At 35.5% G+C, this 22,783-nt stretch overlaps 1 protein-coding gene across 1 annotated transcript in view; it reads left to right on the top strand.

Moving 5' to 3' along the window:
* Positions 1-1,324, top strand: part of LOC106467625 (nuclear receptor subfamily 4 group A member 2-like) — an 18,673-nt gene extending 17,349 nt beyond the window's left edge. Inside the window, exon 9 of the mRNA XM_022395826.1 lies at positions 236-1,324. Within this exon, the coding sequence (XP_022251534.1) occupies positions 236-492 (257 nt within the window). The 3' untranslated portion in view covers positions 493-1,324. The remainder of the gene's footprint in view (positions 1-235) is intronic.
* The last annotated feature ends 21,459 nt before the right edge of the window (positions 1,325-22,783 follow it).

Raw genomic sequence — 22,783 nt, 5'->3', positions numbered from 1 at the left:
ACAGATAGCCCATTGTGTAGCTTTGTGCATAACTACAAACAAACAAACGTACTTACACACTATCTTTAATACTGATGTAAAAGTGGCAGGCCTGACATTCTTCGTACGATATCATGCTTTAAAAGGTACGATATCGTAGTTTATCATGCTTTACCCATACTTTCACCCACCAAAAAAAAGAAAGTTGAAAACAAAACCCTGGCGTCATTTACTAACCGATATTTTGTTCAAACAGAAAGACATGGACTGAGAGACTCTCAGAAAGTTGAACAACTCCAGATGAAAATCGTCAGCTCCTTGAGGGATCACGTGACCTACAACAGTGAAGCTCAAAAAAGGCCACATTACTTCTCACGGATCTTGTCCAAACTGACAGATCTTCGTACAATTAGTGTTCAAGGACTTCAGCGTTTATTCTATCTCAAGTTAGAAGATTTAGCTCCGACGCCTCCGCTCGTAGACAACATGCTTCTGTCCAGTTTACCTTTCTGAGCGCCTCCACAAGGGAACTTTGAATGTATTACGTGAAACGTGTCCCTCTTAACGCGAGAGTATTCTTAACACGGAAAAGGACATCCTTTATGTGAAGTCCACGACAGTGAGTTTCATGCCAGACCGAGTGAACAACAGAGTGAAGACACAATTTTATGAAATATTACTGGAAGATACGCACTAGTACAATCATACCGAAGGACGAACGTTCGCTTAAACATAAAAATTAAAGCATCTTTATTAGCAATCATATTAGGCTTAGGCGTTAACGTAAAAATAAAGTATCTTTATTAGCAGTCATATTAGGCTTAGGCATTAACGTAAAAATAAAGCATCTTTATTAGCAGTCACATTAGGCTTAGGCGTTAACGTAAAAAGAAAACATTTTTATTAGCAGTAACATTAAGCTTAGTCGTTAACGTAAAAATAAAGCATCTTTATTAGCAGTCATATTAGGCTTAGGCGTTAACGTTAAAATAAAACATCTTTATTAGCAGTCATATTAGGCTTAGGCGTTAACGTAAAAATAAAGCATCTTTATTAGCAGTCATACTAGGCTTAGGCGTTAACGTAAAAATAAAGCATCTTTATTAGCAGTCATATTAGGCTTAGGCGTTTACGTAAAAATAAAGCATCTTTATTAGCAGTCATATTAGGCTTAGACATTATAAATTGAAGTTGCACACAATTCAAAACGTCTTCCTGTGTACTGACGCTGGACATTCTGAACGTTCGTCCTTCAATAAATGCGAGTTGGTTGATCGAAGGAAATTAAAACAAAAAATTAATCAAAATAAAATATTATTTTAACTAATTTCCCGGTAAAAAGTTTTAAAAATTTTCCATCGATTAACGAAACTCTATTCTTGATATTTTTTTTTAAACGAGTGATAGTCGTGCTAGTCATCTAATTAGAAAGGATTAGTATATTTTGAGAGTTTAAAAGGTATTATGAAAATGAAAACTGTTTAATGTGTGTACGTGTTTTTCTGTTTTGTTTAAATCGATTTGATATACACGTGGTTAGTGTTAAAAGTTTTCGTCAAACGAATGTACTCACGTGTAATAAATATCCTTATATCAGAAGTTTGGACGTTTAAGTTTTAATTTTATGAAATTAATAGAACACAAAAATCGGCGAATTTATACTGTTTCGAAGCTTTAGTTGTTTGATACGTAATTATATACTCTACATACTCTCGACCCAAGGTGCTAATGATACTTAAAGGAAAGCATATAACTTTGGTATGCTGTATGTTTATTTTTTATTTTTTTCGTTGAGATTTCATAATAATTTACGTTTGTGACTAGAATAATCCATGTTTTATTGTTCTTGTATGTGGCGTTGATTTTATTGATTTTTCTGTACATTTCTCTCTTGAACAGTCTGAAAACGAGACTAACAAGTGTTTGATTAACAACCAATGTTAAGCATTTAGTCTTCGTCGTGTTGTTTTTTAATGCAAATTAATAATTAGTTACAGTTTTTTCCATAAATAGATACATGTGATTAACACCATTAGGTGTGTTGTTAACCATATTTATATATAAAATAGTATACTGATATTTTAATCTTGGATGCACATAAAACACGTCTTTCTTATAACTTATTAATTGTGCACATTCCAAATAAGATTTTTTTTTCACAGCATCACTTAATAAGTATCTTTGGATTTATTAATTCGAAGATAAAGATATATATATATATATACGTAGGTCTTTGGAACTCATAACATCGTGTCGCTTTAAATGGGTTCATAAATATATCTTATATATGAAGCGCATCATATCTATCAAACTCTCTAAATAGCTAGTTTATCCTTATCAAATTTTCTCGACTTTAAGCTTTTGCAAGTTCGCGCACAGTTTTAAGTATACCAGCAATCCTGTCAGGTAGCGAAGATCTGAATTACAAGGACCCCACTACCCGGTACTTTCTCAGTTATAAAAATATCTAATAAACGTCTCGAGTCCACAGTTTGTCTTAATATTAGTGTCGTTAAAGAGAATGGTTTATTGCAATTTTAAAGTATTTTGGTATTTTTTTCTTCTCAAAGAGGTTGTTAAATATTGATTATCAAGTTAAACTTGTATAAGAGAAGTCATACCAGAAAGGTGTACATATATATATACATATATTCTGTAACGTTTATATTATGGTCCGGTGCGTCGTGTCGAATTGTGTAAAATGTCTATGTATTGTCTTATGTACAAACTGCTTGATTTGAAAAAATATATATATTGTGTTTACGAAAACTACTGTTGTGAGTTCTCTGATGTCTTAGTTTTTACATCTCTAATCATTCCTAGAATAAACACACACACACTCTGGTGGCTCAGCGGGTTTATAACGCTAAAAATTAGGTTTCGATACCTGCAATAGATAGAGTCAACTCTTGGGCTACTCTTTTACCAACGAATAGTGTGATTGAACGTTACATTATAGCGTCTCCACGGCTGAAAGGCCGAGCATGTTTGGTGGGACGAGGATTCGGACCCGCAACCCTAAGATTACGAAAAAATCTTTTCGGAATCATTTTATTAGTAACAACAAAAGTTTTGCATAAAAGAATAGTTAAGTGAGCTGAAAAACTCAGTCAATAAATAAATATTTTGAAGCGTTTGTTAAAACGTTTCGACTCTGCTTTGTTTTACTTAACATACTTTAAATGACATTTTTATGCAGATAGCTTGTTTATACAGTTTGGCTCAATTTTCAAAAATAAAAGGTTTTTGTCAAGTAGTGTTTGTTATTTTTTTAAGCAAAATAAAAGATGATTAATATGCTGTCTTTGATCATTAAAAAATACCAAGTGACATATCTTGAAATTAAAATCATAAATAATATTCAAGGTTAAGCTGGTACACAGCCTATCTATGGCTTTCAAAAAGTTGACGACTCTACATGTTTCGACGTTACAACGTCATCCTCAGGAGTCAACTTTTTGAAGGCCATAGATAGGCCTAAATAAAATTTGTTTAATTGTGTACCAGTTTAACGTTGAATATTATTTATGATTTTAAGTTTATACACAAGTGCCAAAATACTATAATTATATCTTAAAATGTTTGATTTGGACTTATTCAATAGTGCCATCTGTTGGTCAAAAGTGACAAAACAAGATATACATTCATTCATACATACATATATATATAAAACCTCGTTCTTCTGTCTCAGTGTACATAAAAGTTGAATACTTTTTCACTTGTGAAATTTAATAGGTTTGAACTTAATATTGTCTCTACACTTAACCAAAAATATTGTTCCTTAACAAAATGCCTAAGCCATTAAAAAGAACTTAAAAAATTAGCTTAGTTATCAACTAAAAATATTTTTAAGTTACCCGGATGTACCAAAAGTTGGCTTAAAACTTATAAGATAGGATAATAGTGTTTGTTCTTAGTTATTACTTGACACCTCGCTAATATTTTCTTTGAGATAAGTAGTCTGAGACGTTTTGCACACTAAATTACGATTTATACCAGAAGATGGCAGGAGCGTTTCGATAACTGTTTCTTTCACCCACTAAACGTTTCTTTCCAATGGTTATGATTGGAAAGTGAATTTGTGGTTTGGTTTGTTATGATTTCGCGCAAAACCACATGAAAGCTGTCTACGCTAGCCGTCCCTAATTTAGTAATCATAGATTAGAGGGAAGGCAGCTAGTCAACACCACCCACCGCCAACTTTTTGGTTACTTATTTACCAACGAATAGTGGGATTGACCGTCACATTATATACGTAAAGGCGAGCGTATAGGACGACCTCTATTGTCGAACAAGCCAAGGATGTTATTTTTTGTACAGAAATTCTTAAATGCTAATTTTAAACTTTACTAACCTGCGCTCTGGGGTAATCATTACAACCACAAGTGTTTTTGTTGTTGTTTTTTTAATGCTCTTCAAACGCCACAGACAGCTCAACGCGGCAAAACTTAAGCCACAAACACGTAATAAACAACTTTATAAAGATTTCATCACAGTTGAACTCTTTTTCTAATACAAAAAAAAATAAAAATACTAAACCTTAAAATATGGTGATCTACTATAAAAATATATTTACACTAGAGGGCACTCAGTAGAGCGCATACAGCCGTCACGCAGAGTTGATCATATTCAGTTCTCAAAGAATACGAAAATGTGCCGTATGTCCGTCGTTATTTTTGACTGAGATATGGAGCAAAAACAATGTGAAATATCGGTCCCCATGGTAACGTTGACTCTCAAAAAACTAATCCCTCCTAAGGAGGGTCATAGTCCAAATCCATTCAGCTGTTTTCGGTGGCGCAGATAAAAATTAGTGCACGTTACAGAAACTAACTTTTTTGGTATAATATTAACAATATTTTAGTATGACAAATGAGATCAATACATTGCCAATAAAAAATGTCTTGATTAATTGTAACTAGCATGTGAAATAAATAACATCTAATTATAAAGAATCGAGACAACTGATACAATAACAAATATGTTGTTGTGACGTAGTAAGTGGCACGAGGTTAATTTGTTTGTAATTATGCACAAAGCTACACAAGGGCTATCTGTGCTCTGCCCACCACGGGTATCGAAACCCGGTTTCTAGCGTTGTAAGTCCGCAGACACACCGCTGTGCCACTGGGAGGCACCATGGAAGGTCTTCACTGACATTAATAAGAAAATTGAACTGCTGGGAGACAAAGTGCCGTATGTTGTAGCTAGGAAAATGGAATCAGTAGGACAGTATGCAGCAAGAAGATCACTAGAAACTTTCTTCTACCAGCTGTGAGACAACAGGCCTCCACATGAGTAGGCAATACCTGTCGGCACTCCCTAGTGCTGCCATCTAGTATTCAACTCAGAACATGCAATTCAACTCTATAAATAAATGGTTTTAGGTTCCAGAAATACTTAGTTTACGCATTTGTCTGGGTAAAACATTTTACAGCAACAAAACCAGTAGTGATAAGCCTTAGAAGCTAGAACAAATGGATCAACCAAAAACAACTGGAACATGTTTTTTTTTGTTCTTGTTTTTGTCATAGGCACGGACACGTATCCTAACTGCTTAAAGAACGGCAACAAGGATACTTAAGGTGAGTAAACTAAAATAAAACATTTTTCAAATTTTACCTTACAAAAAAAGAAACATAAATAAACAACATAAGAATAATAAATATTGGTGAGTTAAACTTGTCATTTTCTGCTTATCTGTTGGTTCAATTTTTCCAGGAGTAAACCATTACTTCGCAATTATTTGGAAACTAGAGAAAGTAACTTGATCATCTTCGAGAAGGAAGTAAAACTTATTAGAAAATACCATGGGAATCATCAGGCAGCTTGCCACGTGATCAACGTATTGATAAGCTTAAAAGAGCAAAGACCTCTCTATAGAAGTTATTTTGTTGTGATGAAAACAACCACATAAAACGAAAAACAACAACAACATCTTAATGATATGTAATCGTATCTTCAAACTGAAAAAACAACTCTACAGAAAACAAGATACAATGTAAATGGAAATAAGACATTAAAAACGTTACAAAAGAATAGAAACCTGATATCCCCTTGTAGTGTCTCTGGTTCTGATTCACCCACCAAGATATTCATCTGGCTGTTGGAAATATTACTTCATCGTTTGCTACAGTATCACTGATTTCTTCTTAACTTAAATACCAACAACGAAACCAAACCGGATTCCACTGTAGTCAACTTAGTCGTTGTTTCAATGTATCCTTCTATACCCGTTGAGGAAGGGGTTACACCTGTAAGGAATATAATAAGAAATTCTGACATATCTTTGGTATGACCCTTGCAATGATTGAAAACTCTTACTGCATGATTTCTCCCGATATTGGGTTCGGTATATTTATGATATTCTTTACTTGAGGGAAGACAGCTAGTAATCACCACCCACCGCCAACTCTTGGGCTACTCTTTTACCAACGAATAGTGGGATTGACCGTCACATTATAACGCCCCCACGGCTAAAAGGGCGAGCATGTTTGGTGGGATGGGGATGCTTGTGTTTGGTAGCTATACTTGTAAGATTTCATAAGATCCTAATTTTTACATGTTTTACTTTTGTTCACATTACGATGGCTCAAATGATATACTTAACCAGCTCTGTATCGGACCAGTATATTTGCAGCCAAGTTTACTAGTTTTATCAGTTATGTGACAACTGATAGCTACACAATGGGCTATCTGTGCCCTGCCCACCACGGGTATCGAAACCCTGATTCTAGCGTTGTAAGTCCGCAGACAAACCGCTGTGCCACTGGGGGGGGGGGGGGCTAACTCAAAGCAATCTCTGATTCGTTCGCATTTCCTTCCTTTGATCTTTATTTACCTCATCTTCATGCTTGCTACAAAATAGCATAAGTTTCATTATATAATCTTTATTTACCAGTGTGGGCCGTGCCAGTATATGTTTATATGATGTGTTTATATGATGTTTTAAATTTAATTCAAGAACGATGCACTCAATAAAAAAAATAATAATCCCATTTTCGTAAATTGCTTTTTTTCTGAAAGTCTCAAGCTGGAGGTATGATGAATAGTTCGTTTTATCTTTGTTGATCAACTTCCTGGTGTATCGAATCTAATATAATAAACTGTTGGCCGCAGGCTAACGAGTGGGCTGGATAGCCACGTTATTTATCTTCTGCTTTGCTTCAGGAGTTTCTAATGATTTATTCATATTGATTTATTTGATACTTTTCAACAACTTATATAACAAATACTCCTGTCGATGGCTCATGATTATCGATTAATTCCATAAAAAAAAGGTTTCCATCCAGAGCGCAGATAACCCATTGTGTAGCTTTGTGCTTAATTGCAAACAAATAAGAAAATTTCAAAATATTGGGTAAGTTAACAGCTCCCTCTATGTCATCAAACGGAAACTAGAACTAAACTACACTTTAATGTACAAACATTACGCTGTGACACGTGATCGTGCCTTTACTAAGATGTACATTAATATGTAACTCTCCCTTTTTATCAACATTACTGTTGATTGTTTGACATTCTTATTTTTTCTCTAAAAAAAAATACTAATTTGAAAAAGTCGTCTACGTTGTAGATTTTCGAGAGTTTGCTTGTTTGTTTTTCTCAGAGCAAAGCCGCATTGGACACTCCGTTGTGTCCGCCGCAGGAATCGAACCCCGGATTCAAGAGTCGTAAGTTCCTTAAACTTACCTCTGTCCCACCGGGGGAGGGGGACTTTCGAAGGAACGAGCCCCTTGTTCCTAGGTCTCTACTGATATGACAAATAGTAGCACCTCCGTGTCTGGTTTTTGAATCTTCCATTAAATCTCAAATTCAAAGTTCCATTTGTTTTTATCGATAAAATGTTCATCGGTGCGTTTTGTGATGTTTTTTGTTTTTGTTTTTTTCCAAATGCTGTAGTTTTAACGCCAAAAAAAATCGAACAGGTAGCCCATTGTGTAACTTTGTGCGTAACTACAAACAAACATATCTGAAAGATATTGGACACGCCGAGGACCATGAACAACGTATGTAGTTAACTTGGACTTAATTTAATCTTTTTTTTTTATTTGCAGAAAAGTTTTCTTGAGCGAACCAAATAATTCGATGATTACGAAGTAAAAAAAAATATATATAAAGCTGTAATCGACAATGAAAGAAGTAATACCAAATACTCGTTTCCCCTCCGAAATTAGTGTTCGTTACCTTCCCTCTTTCACGTGTCGTTTGATCGGTCCTGACGTACGCTGGTAAATGAGTTGATTTAAGTTCAACCTCAGAAAAATAACAGAGCATTCATTTTGCTTATTGGAGTTTAAGTTAAAAGGTGTACAGTAGCTAGCAGTGTTGTGCCGTCGCAAGGATCGTATCCTAAATTTTGGAGTTATAAGCCTTCAAAGATCACTGCTGAGCGACAACAATACTTTGAGAACTATGTTGTATGTTGTTAAGCACAAAGTTACACAATGGGCTATCTATACCATGCCCACTACGGTTTTTAGCCATGCGAGTCCTCAGACTTACCGCTGATTTACTGGAGGTCTTTAGAACTATAAAGAGTAGTTTGTTTGTTTGTGTTTTGGATTTCGCGCAAAGCTACACGAGGGCTATCTGCGCTAGCCGTCCCTAATTTAGCAGTGTAAGACTAGAGGAGAAGACAGCTAGTCATCATCACCCACCGCCAACTCTTGGGCTACTCTTTTTACCAACGAATAGTGGGATTGACCGTCACATTATAACGCCCCCATGGCTGAAAGGGCGAACATGTTTGGTGGGATGGGGATTCGAACCCGCGATTCGCAGATTGTGAGTCGAGCGCCCTAACCACCTGGTCATGCTGGGCCATGAAGAGTAGACAATAACATCTGACTGCATCGTTAACAATTATTTGATATTCTACTAGACAAGTGTGAAAAACACAACACAAATTTGATATATATAAAGCTTCAAACTTCGAAAACACGTTTGACCATTAAAGGAAATATCAATGTATGTTTGTTTGTTTGTAATTAAGCACGAAGCTACACAATGGGCTATCTGTACTCTGACAACTTCGGGTATCAAAACCCGGTTTCTAGCGTTGTAAGTTCGCAAACATACCGATATGTCATTGATGGGCATCTTGGTACGTATTTTGTTACGTTTTAAAAAAAAAATACATTACGAAAATCAAAAGCAGTTTAGAAGCCAAAATGACGCGCTATGTAAATCGACGGAATTATTTATGAGAAAACAAAAATAATCAGTCTAGCAAACTAATAAGGAATTCTCGTGACGAAAGGAAGGTCGCGTCATATAATATGTACACATTGAATTCTACATTTGTCGCTTTTTCTTTTTCAAACTGTAATTAGTCTGAAAGAATCGATTGAAAGACCGAGTGGGATGATATTAACTTATTGTTTTTCCAATTCGTTGTTCTTCTTGACCGAACACAGAACTACAGTGTTATTCTTGACAGATGAAAAAAATAAAAAAAATAAGAATAAATATCCAAATAATGAGAAAGTCCGTCTAGAATCGAAGTCCGCTGGAAATTTAACAACGATGAAGTAAAAACAGTAAAATGTATTTCACCAAATATAAATGAACCTTCTTTTCGGAGTAAGTTCTTTTTTATCTCTTATTTTCACTCCCTAATTAACACTTAAAAACTTACCAGAATACTTACCGATTTTTTTGTAAATATAAACCAAACAAGAACAAGAATACAGAATGAGAAATAATCAAACTTGATCAACTGTGTATATATATTTAGTTAGAGTTGAAACAAGTACCGGCTTAATGATTATTGAAAACAACTGTTTTGTGGTGTAAACGACGTAGTGCAGCTAATGTCATTCAGAATTAATGACATCTCCAAAAGGAAGTATTGGTGTATTTTCAACCAGCACGTATGGAATCATAGGTCAGGTCAGATACTCTTAGAATTTTGATTTTGCCGTCTTTCATCTTAAAAGAGCTTTGACTCTTACAACGCCCCTACAGCTCAAACTACGGAAAATGTTTAACGGCAGAGCGACTCGAACATTGGACTTTTTTTTCGTAGCCTGGCACGTGAATTACATTGCGATTCCAGATCCTCAAAAATTAGCTTTAAATTCATTTCCTCACTGGCCTGTGGTTCAGTGCTGTGAATATTGAGTTTGCATTTCGACTAAGAAATATAAATACGAAGTTAAGTAAGTTAAAGCTACCATGAGTGATCTTGACTTTTCAAGAGTTTTGTTTTTATTACCAAATACTTCAAAAGAACCCCCCCCTTCCACAACAACAGAAACTATCAAACAATATATAATTTCAACTACATTTTGTTTGTTCTGTTGCGCTGCCTACGAAGTATTGCACTCAATACTAGTTCTCATTTGGCAGCCCCCCCCCAGTGGCACAGCAGTAAGTCTGCGAACTCACAACTCTAGAAACCGGGTTTCGATACCCGTGGTAAGTAGAACATAGATAGCCCATTGTGCAGCTTTGTGCATAACTACAAAACAAACAAATCATTTAGCAGGTTGGGCTTACAACAAAGTTTTAATTACATTATTCAGCAATTAACGACTGAAGTAGGAAGGCTAACGTGCCGAAAGCTCTTTGGTTATCACCCATTAATGACTGAAACAGAGAGATTAATGGCGAAAGCTCTTGGGTTATCATTCATTAACGACTGAAGCAGAGAGGTTAATGCCAAAATCTCTTGGATCATCATTCGTTAAGGACTGAAGCATGGAGGTTAACGTGCCGAAATATCTTGGGTTATCACCCATTATCGACTGAAGCATGGAGGTTAACGTGCCGAAAGCTCTTGGGTTATCGGGTTTCTTATTTCGAAAATAATAGAAAGTAAATATATACAGATACTGTTACTGCTAACATTCGTTTGCTAGGTGTCTTAGTTCATATATATCAATTGTGGTTCCCCGAATTAAGACTTTGATATCCATCTAAAAGCTTCATTACAGAATTAAATACATTTAACTTACTACCACCAGCTTTCAAGTTAAACATTCTAATATTAACACAGCTTCTATTTATCAGCTTCGTTTGTTTGCAAGTAAGCACAAAGCTACACAATGGGCCATCTGTGCTCTGCCCACCACGGGTATCGAAACCCGGATTCTAGCGTTGTAAGTCCGCAGACATACCGCTGTGCCACTGGGAGGGGGGGCTTATCAGCTTCAAACTGGCATGGAACAAAATATTAAAACGATTTCAAAAGAGCAATCGTGGCAACGATATTGGTCAGCTGTGAATTTATATAAGAAAGTTCCTTTGTTTGCTACTAGCTCGGTCAATGTTATCTTTGCTATGGGCCTGTGTATCATCATATTAGAATGACACAGGCCTCTAATGATATCTTATCCAAAGATAGGTAACCAGAAAATCAATTATAAACCTGAATACTTCCAAGTCACCAGTTTTTTACGCATGCTCTTAGGTTCATCTCACCCTGACTTCGTTTTTGCTCTATTTCTTTAAGTTAATAACATATTGGATTATATTTTTTCATTCCTCCCACCCCTAGTATAATGATTTAACTGTTTTATTCTTACAAAGAAACGTTTCTATTTGATCAGGCCGTTCTTTCAGGGATCTTTTGTTGTTAATATAAGTAAACACATGGTTCTATGTCTCTCTCTCTCTTCTCACAGCCCAAACAGATTCGCTTTATTAGCTGACAGGGTTTATTTCCAATGTCATGTTAACGTAAGCATAAAAACAGCAAAATCACTAAAAACATAAAACCAAGTTATCAATGTTTTGAACAAAAAAAATCTTTATTAATCAACAGAGTTAATAACGTTCTTTGTTAATGTCAATCCAAAGTATATCAATGCTGTTCACCCTAGTTAAAGCTAAAGCTCCTTATTTCATATCTAGACGAGCAGAATTGATGCTATTCGAGGAAAAAAATTACCAACGGGCAAGTATTATTTTTTTTTACACCAATACAAAAGGTAACGCGATAACGTGTCTTCACATGACAATATCTACCAAAGAGAAGAGTTGATGCAACATTTTTCAGGGCGTTAGTTATAATTCTACTTCTCCGTTTCTTTAGTAGCTTTTATTCTCATGCAATTGAGAATTTGTTATTGGTATAAGTATCTTTTAGTTTCGTACGTTTTTAATTCATTTTATACGCTGTTAATACTTCATACATATATATATATTTTCTCTCCCACTATTTTGACTACAGTTCCTAATCCCAGGCCTGGAGGCTAGGGCCATGGACTCGCAATCTACAGGTAGCGGATTCGAATCCCATTACAGAACAAACTCGTTTTTTTTATAAACCGTGGAGACGTTATAATGTAATGGCCAATCCCGCTATTCGATTAAAGTAGTCCAAGAGTTGTCGGTAAATAGTGTTGTCTAGCTGCCTCCCCTTTAATCTGTCTCTTTAAAATTAGGCAGAGCTAGTTGTGGGTAGCCCTCGAGTAGCTTATCTCTGTGGGTTGAAGTTTGTCAAAGACATTGGAACGTATATGTTGATGTTTTGTTCATTTTCAGGCTCATTTCGACACCAAATACCAACTTAAGGAAGTCATGCAGACTTTTGAAAATACACCAGCACTGAATATAGACTACTTGTACCTTGGTGGCTTAGCCTTAAGATCGAGGCCTTATAATGCTAGAATTCAAGGTTTGATGCCCGTCACAGACACAGTTCATTATGCAGCTTTTCTTTAAAAGAAAACACGTGAAACAGATATATAAAGTGTAATAAAATATTAAAAATAACAGAACTATGGCCATGTAATTTGTGTTATTATAAGCGCAAATATACAAAATGAATTATCTACACCATGCCCACTGCATGGATCCAACCTCGATTTTTACCGTTATAAGCCCTCAAACACACTGCTGAGACAGGTCTATTAGACATCGTGCGTGACGCATAATGAAAAATCCAAGGTTCGAGACGTGATGGTGCTGAACGATGGAAACAACCAAACAAATTCCTTGCGGGTTATATATCTGTCATATCTCAACTGACTTCAGGTGACATGATAATGTCCAAAAGGCCTCGTCGCCACTGGAAATGACAGACATATTGTAGTTAAAATTATAAAACATTCTACTTTGCTTTCACTCATGGGTCCTTAGAATTCAGAATTAGGAATGATTATACGAGAACTCTAAGAGTCATTTTGTCCCTGTGCGCGTAATGTGCTGTAAGAGTCATTTTGTCCCTGTGCGCGTAATGTGCTCTAAGAGTCATTTTGTCTCTGTGCGCGTAATGTGCTCTAAGAGTCATTTTGTCTCTGTGCGCGTAATGTGCTCTAAGAGTCATTTTGTCCCTGTGCGCGTAATGTGCTCTAAGAGTCATTTTGTCCCTGTGCGCGCAATGTGCTCTAAGAGTCATTTTGTCCCTGTGCGCGTAATGTGCTCTAAGAGTCATTTTGTCTCTGTGCGCGTAATGTGCTCTAAGAGTCATTTTGTCCATGTGCGCGTAATGCGCCATTCAGGTTGACAGTTACAGTTTCCAACTCTCGTGCCTTCTGATGTACACGAGGCTAACTGTTTATTGTTCAGTGGTTTCTCCATCAGAGTGAGGGCCACAAGAAGTAAATTTTACCCATCCTTATCCGTCTCTTTAAGCTCTGTACAGTACATATTATTTATTGAAACTACATATTTTTCATGTCCTGGTTTTTCAGAGCATTTGATGAAACCAAAGTCTCTACTTCATGTCTTTACTTTTATGCCTCCAACTGGATACAAAATAAAATAAACGCTATAGTTTCTTCAATTAAAAAAATTCGGACGTTCTATTTTGTAAGTACTTCATGCCCAAAAAATATCCCCCCCCCCAGTGGGTCAGCGGTAAGTTTGAAGACTTAAAGCTCCAGAAACCAGATTTTAGGGTGGACAAAGCATAAATAGTATATGTATAGCTTTGTGCTTTATAACAAAGAAACTTAAGAGTAATGAACTTGATATAGAAATCAAACTAACAAACCGGAAGTGACACCCCTGGATCAGAAAAGAAAAGATGAAATTTTAAAGCGTGAACTTATCATACAGTACAAACGCATCATTGTTTCCGATTTTATGTTGATACAAATCATTGCAGGATCTTACCATTAGGCATTAACTATACATTGAGATTAATATTCAGGATATTACCATTTGGCATTAACTATACATTGAGATTAATATTCAGGATGTTACCAGTTGGCTTTGGTTATACATTGAGATCAAGCTTCAGGATCTTACTATTTTCTGATGACTTTTGCATTCAGATAGCTCTTCAAAGTGAGGTTTTAGATATACTACATAGACTTCATGACAAGATTGTTTAGCCTACAGCATAAGCACGAAACTCTGTTTTGCTAGTTATCATCCCAGTTTAAGTTGACATTAATTAAAAGATACATGAAGATTTTATGACCTGTACACAAATGGGTGTTGTTGGCTAAATTTGTGAATGGTACCGCAGATAGCTCTTGCAAGTAGTTTTCCACGAAATTCAACAAATAAACAAAATTGTCATGGTTTCGAGAGTTCCATCGGCCTCCTTACAGTCAAGAACTCGTTCCTCCACGTTTTCTGTATACTTGGAACTATTGTCTTGTTGGAAATTAAATCCTTGTTTAATAAGCGTTCCAAAGGAAATGTCACGATTGATCAGAACCTGCTTGTACTTGTCAGCAGTCAGGGTACCATCAATCTTTTGTAAGATTTAGCCCCGGATCTCTACCGACCCCCTACCATGCTTCCTTGTTGATGTTGACGAACAATTCCAAGTTGGGCTCATCTGTAACGACAATACGGTTCAAACCATGCTCACTTCAATATTTGTAGTCCAGAGTACATTTCAACTTTTTGGTTTAGTTACTTCTTCTCAGTGAGTGTAGAAAACTACAGATACAGGGTCTATCTTTTATGGGTCTCCCAGTGGCACAGCGGCTTGTCTGCAGACTTACAATGCTGGAAACCGGGTTTCGATATCTGTGGTGGGCAGAGCACAGATAGCCCATTGTACAGCTTTGTGTTTAACTTCAAACAGACAAACAAATTTCTTCTCGGTAGCGGTCTTCGAATAATTATGTCCATTGATGCCATTGTGCTTTGCGCTTAACAACAGGAAGCATCAAATACTCGAAAACACCTTTAACCATAGAAATAAAAAGCTGCATGCTAATTTTAACAACTGATAAGTTAATTTTTTTATACCTCAAGACTATCAAGTTACTATTGAGTATCTGGACTACTGTTTTTGCAATGTATAGATTTTAAGAGCCACAAATTATTTTTGTTTGTTTCTTTTGAAACTGTATAAAAAACAGTTTGTTGGACCTTTTTAAGTGCTGCCACTTTGAGAAAGTTATTTTTAGTAATTCTAGTTGTTAAGATAGAATACAGGATATTTTCAGTTTTCTCAACTAATTTTCGTAAATATCGCTCATATAATCCTTTATACCATGACTCCCGCAGTTTCGTTTGGTTTGTTTTGAATTTCGCGCAAAATACACGAGGACTATCTGCGCTAGCCGTCCCTAAATTAGCAGTGTAAGACGAGAGGGAAGGCAGCTAGTCATCACCGCCCGCCGCCAACTCTTGGGCTACTCTTTTACCAACGAATAGTGGGATTGACCGTCACCTTATAACACCCCCACGGCTGAAAGGGCGAGCATGTTTGGTGTGACGGGGATTCGAACCCGCAACCCTTAGATTGCGAGTCGAGCTACCTAACCACATGGCCATGCCGGCCCACATTATTTTTGAAACCATTGTTAATCCTTTGTATTTTTAATTATAATTAGATCTTAAGTATAATCACCACATAACTATAGATAATTTGTGTTTGTTTGTTTTTTCAAATGCACAATATATGTTATAATTTTGGTAACTTTTAATCCTGAAGAACAGTCAACTATTCAAAAGCGTTTAGGTTTCTGGAACTTTTAACATCACAGTAGTTAATTAATGTTTCCACGTGTATACTTTAACTTTCTCAAAAAAAAAAAAAACAACAACAACAAAAAACACGTTTATAAATATTTTTCCCAGTGTCAGAGCTATTTTTCTAAATAAATAACAAAGAAATAAAAATGCATGGCTTAATGATTTATTACTTATCAAAAACTAGTAAACTTAAGGTATCCCTTTTAAAGACCTAGCATGGCCTGGTAGCTAGGGCGCTCGACTCGCAATCTGAAGATCATTAGTTCGAATCCCCATCACCGAACTTGTTCGCCCTTTCAACTGTGGGGTCGATATAATGTGACATTCGATCCCATTATTCGTTGGTAAAGAGTAACCCAAGAGTTGGCAGTAGGTGGTGTTGACTAGTTGTCTTCGCTCTAGTTCTATCACTGCTAAATTTGGGAATGCTATAGTAATAGCCCTCGTGTATTTTGCGCGAAATTCAAACCAAATCAAAGAAACCATATAAAGACACATTGGGCAAGTTGTCAAATCAGACTGTTGAAACGGCATTGTGAAACCGTCATATTCGTACAACAGAATGGTTAATGAAAGCAACTGAGAAGTGGTGTGCTTTGGACATGACAGCCTTACGATTGAGCCTTGTTCAATGGAAACTACACTGCGGGACTATTCTCAAGATGCACGATTGTCATAACCAGACGTGGCGACATAGACTGTAGCGACGGGGTGAGGCTTCAAAATCGTTTTGATATAACGTATTCAACCTCTATGTTTATCAGAAGTTAAAATATTTTCATGTATGTTCTATTTTGGGCAATACATTCTACGAACAGCTATGTGTTTTGTTAAGATATTGTATTTGTGATGTCATACTTGATTAGAGAAAAAGAGTTGTTACATTACGTTTGGAAACAAGATCTTGTATTAAGCCGAGCATTAAGAAGACTACTTTCTCAGTAATTATAATTATACGTTTCAACATCTTGTATTCTAATGATGGCGACTTTGTTTAATCGCAGGAGAAAACAGTTACCTATGCGAGAACTGATTACGACAGTTAATATTGAACCAAGATTAGTCAAGTTTTAGATCCTAGAACTAAATAGAATTTCCATCTTATGTTGAAGCTTCTACTTTAACGAGTTATTTCTTATTACATGCCCCATCCGCAACCGGTGGCTCATGGCTAAGCGGCAAGTCTGAGGGCTTATAAGTCAACAAACTGGGTTTCGATACCTGCGGTGGGCTTAAAACCTATAGACTATTGTAAAGCTTTATCTTTAACAGCAAACAAATAATCTTATTAGTTAAGTTTGTTTGTTTTTAATTTCGCGCAAAGCTACACGAGGGATTGACCGTCACATTGTAATGCCCCCACGGCTGAAAGGGCGAGCATGTTTGGTGGGAAGGGGATTCGAACCCGCGATCCTCAGATTGCGAGTAGAGTGCCCTGACCACCTGGCCATGCCGGGCCATTTGTTAAGTACTCCCCCTCCCCCAGTGGCACAGCGGTATGTCTGCAGACTTATTCTGCTACAAACCGGGTTTCGATACCCGTTGTGGGCAGAGCACAGATAGCCATTTGTGTAGCTTTGTGCTTAATAGTAAACAACAACAAAATTATTCAAGTCAGTCCATCTTCCTGCTAATCTTTTATAAAACCTTTTATCTCATTATCTTCAAGTATGATATTTAAACATATATATATATAAGTGATTCTTCGTATATGCAAGTTTTACAAACGTATAAAATATTGGGCTTCTATGTGATTTTTTTTTTATGGAAAAAAATGACGCTTTATTTTTGGAACCCGGAGAAGAAGAAGAAAAAATTAAAGTCGAGTTGAAACGCTCTCGGAGATAACTTTCAGTTGAACTTTAAAGTAGTAAAAGTATTACGTGTACAAAAATCAGAAGATTTATATTTCGTAAATCAATCTTTCTGAAGATATGTTGAAATTATTTTTCCTCATCCAAAAAAAGACTTTTCTTGTTCATTCAACCAACTTTCTAGCCATCATTAGTTGATCTTTGTTGAACACAATAAATGAAGTTGTTACAGCTCTATTTATTCCTTCCATACATTTTACCGAGTGTGTCTATATACTGTCAGAATTATAAAAGTTAATGTACTTTTTTTCTGAGTGGCCGAGAGGTGGTTGAGACTCGAGTTTCGTCTTGTTGTTTTTTTCTGACATGTTTGTTTGTTTAGCAGCTTACATGAATCAGCTTTGATAAGAACGTGGATGTTTAACAAAGCTTAAATACGTCGTACCCTTAGAAGGATCAGAAGTTGAAAAAGAAATTTTGTTGAAGAACTTCCATCAAAATATTGTTATTCGTTGCGTATGTTTTTGTTGTTTTTTTTTAACATACCTGAATCATTAGACTAAATAATTAAGCAGCTATGAATGTATAAGGATTTTAAATTAGATATAAATTAAATTCTTTGTAACTTTATTTCAATAAAGCCAGAACGTTAAGCTGGTATTTTAATAAACTGAGTATCTTAAGCCTAAAACTTGTTTTAATTTCGAGGATTCAAAGATTAATTATTGCTGATAGACTATTTCCTTTTCTGGAACTAAAACAGTCAAGGAAATAAGACATTCAGTTTGTCTCAGTTGTAAATTAATTACTATAGCACATTTCCATTAACTGATTAAAACCTAGTTGTTACTTATTTGTACAAACGAAACATGGATATTAATACTAAATTTACAGCTATTAGATTGTCCGCATGGTGGCGCTACACAGTTTAAGTAAGAATTCAATTAACACAAAATAATTTTCTTTTCTTTTCAAGCGACTTTAAAAACAATACAATTTGAACCGTTTTAAGTGACTGTATCTAAAAATAGTTTGGTGGACCTTTTGAAGTGACTGTAGCTACAAAAACAGTTTGTTGGACCTTTTTAAGGGACTGTATAAAACAATTTGTTGGACGTTTTTACGTGACTGTATCTAAAAAAACAGTTTGTTGGACCTTTTTATGTTACTGTATATAAAACACTTTGTTGGATGTTTTCAAGTGACTGTATAAAAAAACAATTTGATGGACCTTTTTACGTGACTGTATCTAACAAACAGTGTGTTGGACCTTTTTAAGGGACTGTATAAAAAACAATTTGATGGACCTTTTTACGTGACTGTATCTAAAAACAGTTTGTTGGACCTTTTTAAGGGACTGTATAAAACACTGTGTTGGACGTTTTTACGTGACTGTATCTAAAAAAACAGTTTGTTGGACCTTTTTATGTTACTGTATATAAAACACTTTGTTGGACGTTTTTAAGTGACTGTATAAAAAACAATTTGATGGACCTTTTTACGTGACTGTATCTAAAAAAACAGTTTGTTGGACCTTTTTAAGTGCTGCCACTTTGAGAAAGTTATTTTTAGTAATTCTAGTTGTTAAGATAGAATACGGGATATTTTCCGTTTTCTCAACTAATTTTCGTAAATATCGCTCATATAATCCTTTATACCATGACTCCCGCAGTTTCGTTTGGTTTGTTTTGAATTTCGCGCATAGCTACACGAGGGCTATCTGCGCTAGCCGTCCCTAATTTAGCAGTCATCACCACCCATCGTCAACTCTTGGGCTACTCTTTTACCAACGAATAGTGGGATTGACCGTCACATTATAACGCCCCCACGGCTGAAAGGAAATATATAAAAAATAAATATAAAAAAAATACTTGTCCCATTACAGAATAACTAGAATTACCCATTACTTAAAATTAAGAATTATATGTAATGAATTTACCTTGCAAGTATTTCTTAAAATAAATCTACAATGTTTTATACGATTATATCTTCGTTTTATCATAGACGTGAATTAATTAGCTTTACCGTTTAATTCTTTATTGCACGTCTGTAATAATTTCGTTTTTTTTTTTTTCAAACAAAAGGTTTATAGATTTTATTTCTAATAATTGAAGTGGTATCTGATTTTATTTTGGCCTAGTTTATTTAAGATAATCTATAAATTATCTTCGTCTCCTATTGAAAAAAAAGGCTAACGAAAGTAAGGTTAGTAAATGGTGCTTCAAAGTGAACCAGAACTTTAAACAACTCAGTAGTATATCACACTGCTATCACAACGCTAGAATCCGGGTTTCGATACCCGTGGTGGGCAGAGCACAGAAAACAAGCTATCATGCTAGTTTAAATGTGCTTAGCTGTTGTGTTCAACGCAAGGGTAACATTTAGGAAGTCAGAATCGAACGCATAAACATTCTCCCCCCCCCCTCCCGAGGGCCCTAAGCGTACTTACAAGATTTGATAGCAATCGGTCTACAGTGGATTGCCAATTATAATTCAGAAATGCACAGAAACTTTTATCAAATACTGGTTATACTAGTTCGGTCCAGAATAGGCTAAACTGTTTTACATTTTATCACGGCGCTATAAATACATATATCGTTCAATACAGCTTCATTTGCAATGTTTTAAAATCTCGACAAATAAAAGAAAATATAAAGCACAACTATATGTGTGGTGACTTTACATAGCAAGGATTAATATGGAGTCTAACTACATATATAAGGATCCAGAACTTCCTGTTTAAAATTATAAACATCTCTCTAATTTCTCTCTGTTAGTAATTTCCCAAAACTGGAGGATAATGAGATAACCTGAGAGGGATTTAAACAGATAACCTAACAGGGATTTAAGGAAGCTTTTCATATTACTAGGATTACGTTATTCTGGGGTAAAAGTCTTTAAAGTTGACTGTTTCTTTCTTATATTTTTTGTCCCCCGGAGGGACAGCGGTAAGTCCACGGACTTACAACACTAAAATCCGAGGTTCGATTCCTCGCGGTGGACACAGCAGGTAGTTCGATGTGACTTTGCTCTAAAACAAACAACAAATACACAATCTTATTTTTTTATATATAATGATGTTCACTTAGTGACGTAAACGTTTACAAGTAGTTCTATACTAAATGTGCTAGGTATAACATTATATTGCAAGATATTAATAATATGTACTATGTAATAAAGGTACACCCGCTTATCTTTAAAGGTAGGGAGAAACAGAATCTTCAATTTATTAAATAAGCAATTTCCTTCAGTATATATTGATTCTACAGAAGAATCAACCACTCTTGGAAATGTCGTCTCCAAATCACCGTATCAATATCATGATTCAATCTTCTTTAGACAGTCGGGGTGATTTCGTTCCTTACATTTCTTTCCTTATTCGCAAAAAAAATGAAAGTTTGGTTTATACAGGGATATATATTCCTGTTCTCAATGAAAAATTGACATGAGCTTTACTCCACTTTTGACGAGCTGATTTTATGGCTTTAGTAAAGTGTTCTTAGTTAAAGTCATGCAGGTTTAGTGAACTTACATTAGTCTACGTATGATAGTTGTAGATCTTTTGGTTACTCGAGTCTGTATTTATTCTTACTTAGTTTGTAAATAACAGCAAGAAAATCTTTAGCTTCCAGTAATCCGATAAATTATGGAAAACACGTGTATATTTTATTAATCACGTGACATGATATGCATACTTTAGTGATCATGTGACAAGAGACATTTTTTTTTATATTTTGTTTGCAATTGTAATTAAGCATAAAGCTACGCAATGGGCTATCTGTGTTCTGCCCACCACGGGTATCGAAACCCGGATTCTAGCGTTGTAAGTCTGCAGACATACCGCTGTGACACTAGGGGGGCTTTTTTTTTTGACCACGTAAAAAGATTCAAATTCTACTGGCTTCTGAAAAGGCATTCTTTTTCCACCACATGAAAAAACTGATATATCTTATTAACGTAGGGAAAAGACAAACATACTTGACTGACCACGTGACAAGATCGGCATACTTTATTGACCACGTGACATGATCGGCATACTTTACTGACCACGTGACAAGATCGGCATACTTTACTGACCACGTGACAAGATCGGCATACTTTACTGACCACGTGACATGATCGGCATACTTTATTGACCACGTGACAAGATCGGTATACTTTACTGACCACGTGACAAGATCGGCATACTTTACTGACCACGTGACATGATCGGCATACTTTATTGACCACGTGACAAGATCGGTATACTTTATTGACCACGTGACAAGATCCGTATATTTTATTGAGTACATAAAACATGCGCACATAATATTGGCCAATGAAGACACGTTTCCACCACTTGACAAACTTGATGTCTCCTATTAACCACGTGACAAGATAGACATAACTTAATGACCACGTGACAAGATAGACATACTTTACTAGCCACGTATTTAGTTCTCGCCATCTGTTAGTTATCGTTTTTGCTAAACCCGCCTGTGCAGTTTTACGGATAGGTAGCCCTATTTTCAATGAAAATAACTTTTCCACCTATTTTTTTTCTCCATATTTATATCCTCACACAATGACATTTCACCAACCAATTATGCGACGTCACAGTAATTAATGACAAATTAATTTAAATAAAGGTCAGCAATGCTCGTTAAAACTTCACCACGGCTGATTAAAGCGTGTTTTTTTTTATTTATACCTGAATAATACAAATATTTTTGATGTTAAAAAGCCGTGAAGATGAATTTAATCAAACAAAAGTTTGATTACAAAAATAATTAATTATATCGCAAGATTAAGACATTCTTGTATATCGGGCTTTGGAATTAATTTCCACTCGAGTAGCATCTGTAAGGTCACGTGAACACAGAGCAAAGACACTTTGATTCAAACTAAAATAACGTATTTACTGACAACACTTCGGTTTACATAACTAAACAATACGAGACAAAAATACAAATACAATACAACTGATCTTGCGTACTTTAGAAATAAAAATGTGTGAATAGCACGAGCTATTATACAGATTTTAATGAAAGAACATGCTCTTACTAGAGCGTGTTTTCCTGCCATAAATACAACTGATCTTGCGTACTTTAGAAATA

Source organism: Limulus polyphemus, unplaced genomic scaffold (assembly GCF_000517525.1).
Source record: "Limulus polyphemus unplaced genomic scaffold, Limulus_polyphemus-2.1.2 Scaffold2682, whole genome shotgun sequence".
Classification (NCBI taxonomy): Eukaryota; Metazoa; Arthropoda; class Merostomata; order Xiphosura; family Limulidae; genus Limulus; species Limulus polyphemus.
This window is presented reverse-complemented; position numbering and strand designations above follow the sequence as displayed.